We start from the raw sequence: 1,649 nt of genomic DNA, 5'->3' as shown, positions 1-1,649 counted from the left end.
ATCGAGGAGAACCTGACTGTCAGTGCCACATTAATGAAACTAGAAGAAAAGAGAGAAAATTCACTTGGGATACAATGTTTCTTCACATCTAAAAAGTGAGTTTATTTCAGGCAAAATAAAAATAAGCCTTAAGAAAATGAATCACAAGACAGGCTTTTCAGTGGTCTAAATTCATAAATACTTTAGAAGAAGACACTATTGGATAAAATGAAGGAAGAATTGTTGAGTCTATTGGAAGAGCTTTTCTTATTCAGAGATTCAGAGGTGTGAAAAAGGAAAATGTCCCAGTGCAACTGGCAACTAGAGGAACAATAACGTTTGTTGTGAAGTAAGTAATTTGGGATTTACTTTGAAAAAAATTAAAGGCTTAGATAAGAAGAAACTAAGCACATTATCTGATATAGCACTGATAAAACTTCAAATATACCTCAGGTTAATATTTGATTGATGTATTTTTTTTTTCCTATCCCAGTAGAGCTCCATGACATTGCCAGAGATGTGGGTTAGAAAGAGATCAGTAAGAGAACATCTCTGGCCTCATCTACGTTTTAAGATGAGAACAAAACAATTACTACTATTTTAAAGAGGTTTTTATATCTCTTTAAAGACTTTGTGATTATAATGAGTTCATCTTTATCTTTCTCTCTCAAGTCAAAAAATTTCAGGTGCCATTTTCCTGGGTCAAGAGATATCCAAGTGGTGGTGCACTTAAAAATTGCCCCCTATTAACGCTGACTTGGGATAGGAAAGGAAAGTTGTATCGGAATACGGATGTTCACAACCAGAGAAGATTGTAAGTTAGCAACATATTCTAAATCCCCAGAAGAAAGAAATATGTTAATGATAAACTTAATTTTAAAAACTGGTTATGTCATAGTCCATAATATGCATGAATCCTTAATATTGAAGAGACCAACAGCTAAGCTAAGTTCTGTACAACTTCTGAGGTTTGGAACAAGTACAACAACAGTACTCTCCTTCCAAGTTGCTTTGGCTTGGTGAGAAAATTCTGAGCTGGAAGGATTCTGATTGTGATTAGTGTTCCATACATTATTTTGTCTTTTTTCTGAAGTGATGCTGAATACAACCTCAGTCACCGAATTTCTCCTCTTGGGAGTGACAGACATTCAAGAACTGCAACCTTTTCTCTTCGTGGTTTTCCTCACCATCTACTTCATCAGTGTGGCTGGGAATGGAGTCATTCTGATGATTGTCATCTCTGATCCTAGACTCCATTCCCCTATGTATTTCTTCCTGGGAAACCTGTCCTGCCTGGATATCTGCTACTCTACGGTGACACTGCCAAAGATGCTGCAGAACTTCCTCTCTACACACAAAGCAATTTCTTTCTTGGGATGCATAAGCCAGCTCCATTTCTTCCACTTCCTGGGCAGCACAGAGGCCATGCTGTTGGCCGTGATGGCATTTGACCGCTTTGTGGCTATCTGCAAGCCACTTCACTACACTGTCATCATGAGCCCTCAGCTCTGTACCCAGATGGCCATCACAATCTGGACCATAGGTTTCTTCCATGCCCTGCTGCACTCCGTAATGGCTTCTCGCTTGAACTTCTGTGGTTCCAACTGTATCCATCACTTCTTCTGTGATGTGAAGCCGTTGCTAAAGCTGGCCTGTGGGAACACTGAGCT

General features: G+C 39.2%; 1 protein-coding gene across 1 annotated transcript; it reads left to right on the top strand.

The window, feature by feature from the left end:
* Positions 1–1,026: 1,026 nt before the first annotated feature.
* LOC116273049 (olfactory receptor 12D1) lies at positions 1,027–1,641 on the top strand (the record flags this gene model as incomplete). Its single annotated transcript, XM_031661994.1, has 1 exon — positions 1,027–1,641. A coding segment is annotated over exon 1 (567 nt), but the record flags the coding sequence as incomplete, so codon positions are not given.
* Between the last annotated feature and the right edge of the window lie 8 nt (positions 1,642–1,649).

The sequence above is a fragment of the Papio anubis genome, unplaced genomic scaffold, assembly GCF_008728515.1.
Source record: "Papio anubis isolate 15944 unplaced genomic scaffold, Panubis1.0 scaffold3337, whole genome shotgun sequence".
NCBI lineage: Eukaryota > Metazoa > Chordata > Mammalia > Primates > Cercopithecidae > Papio > Papio anubis.
This window is presented reverse-complemented; position numbering and strand designations above follow the sequence as displayed.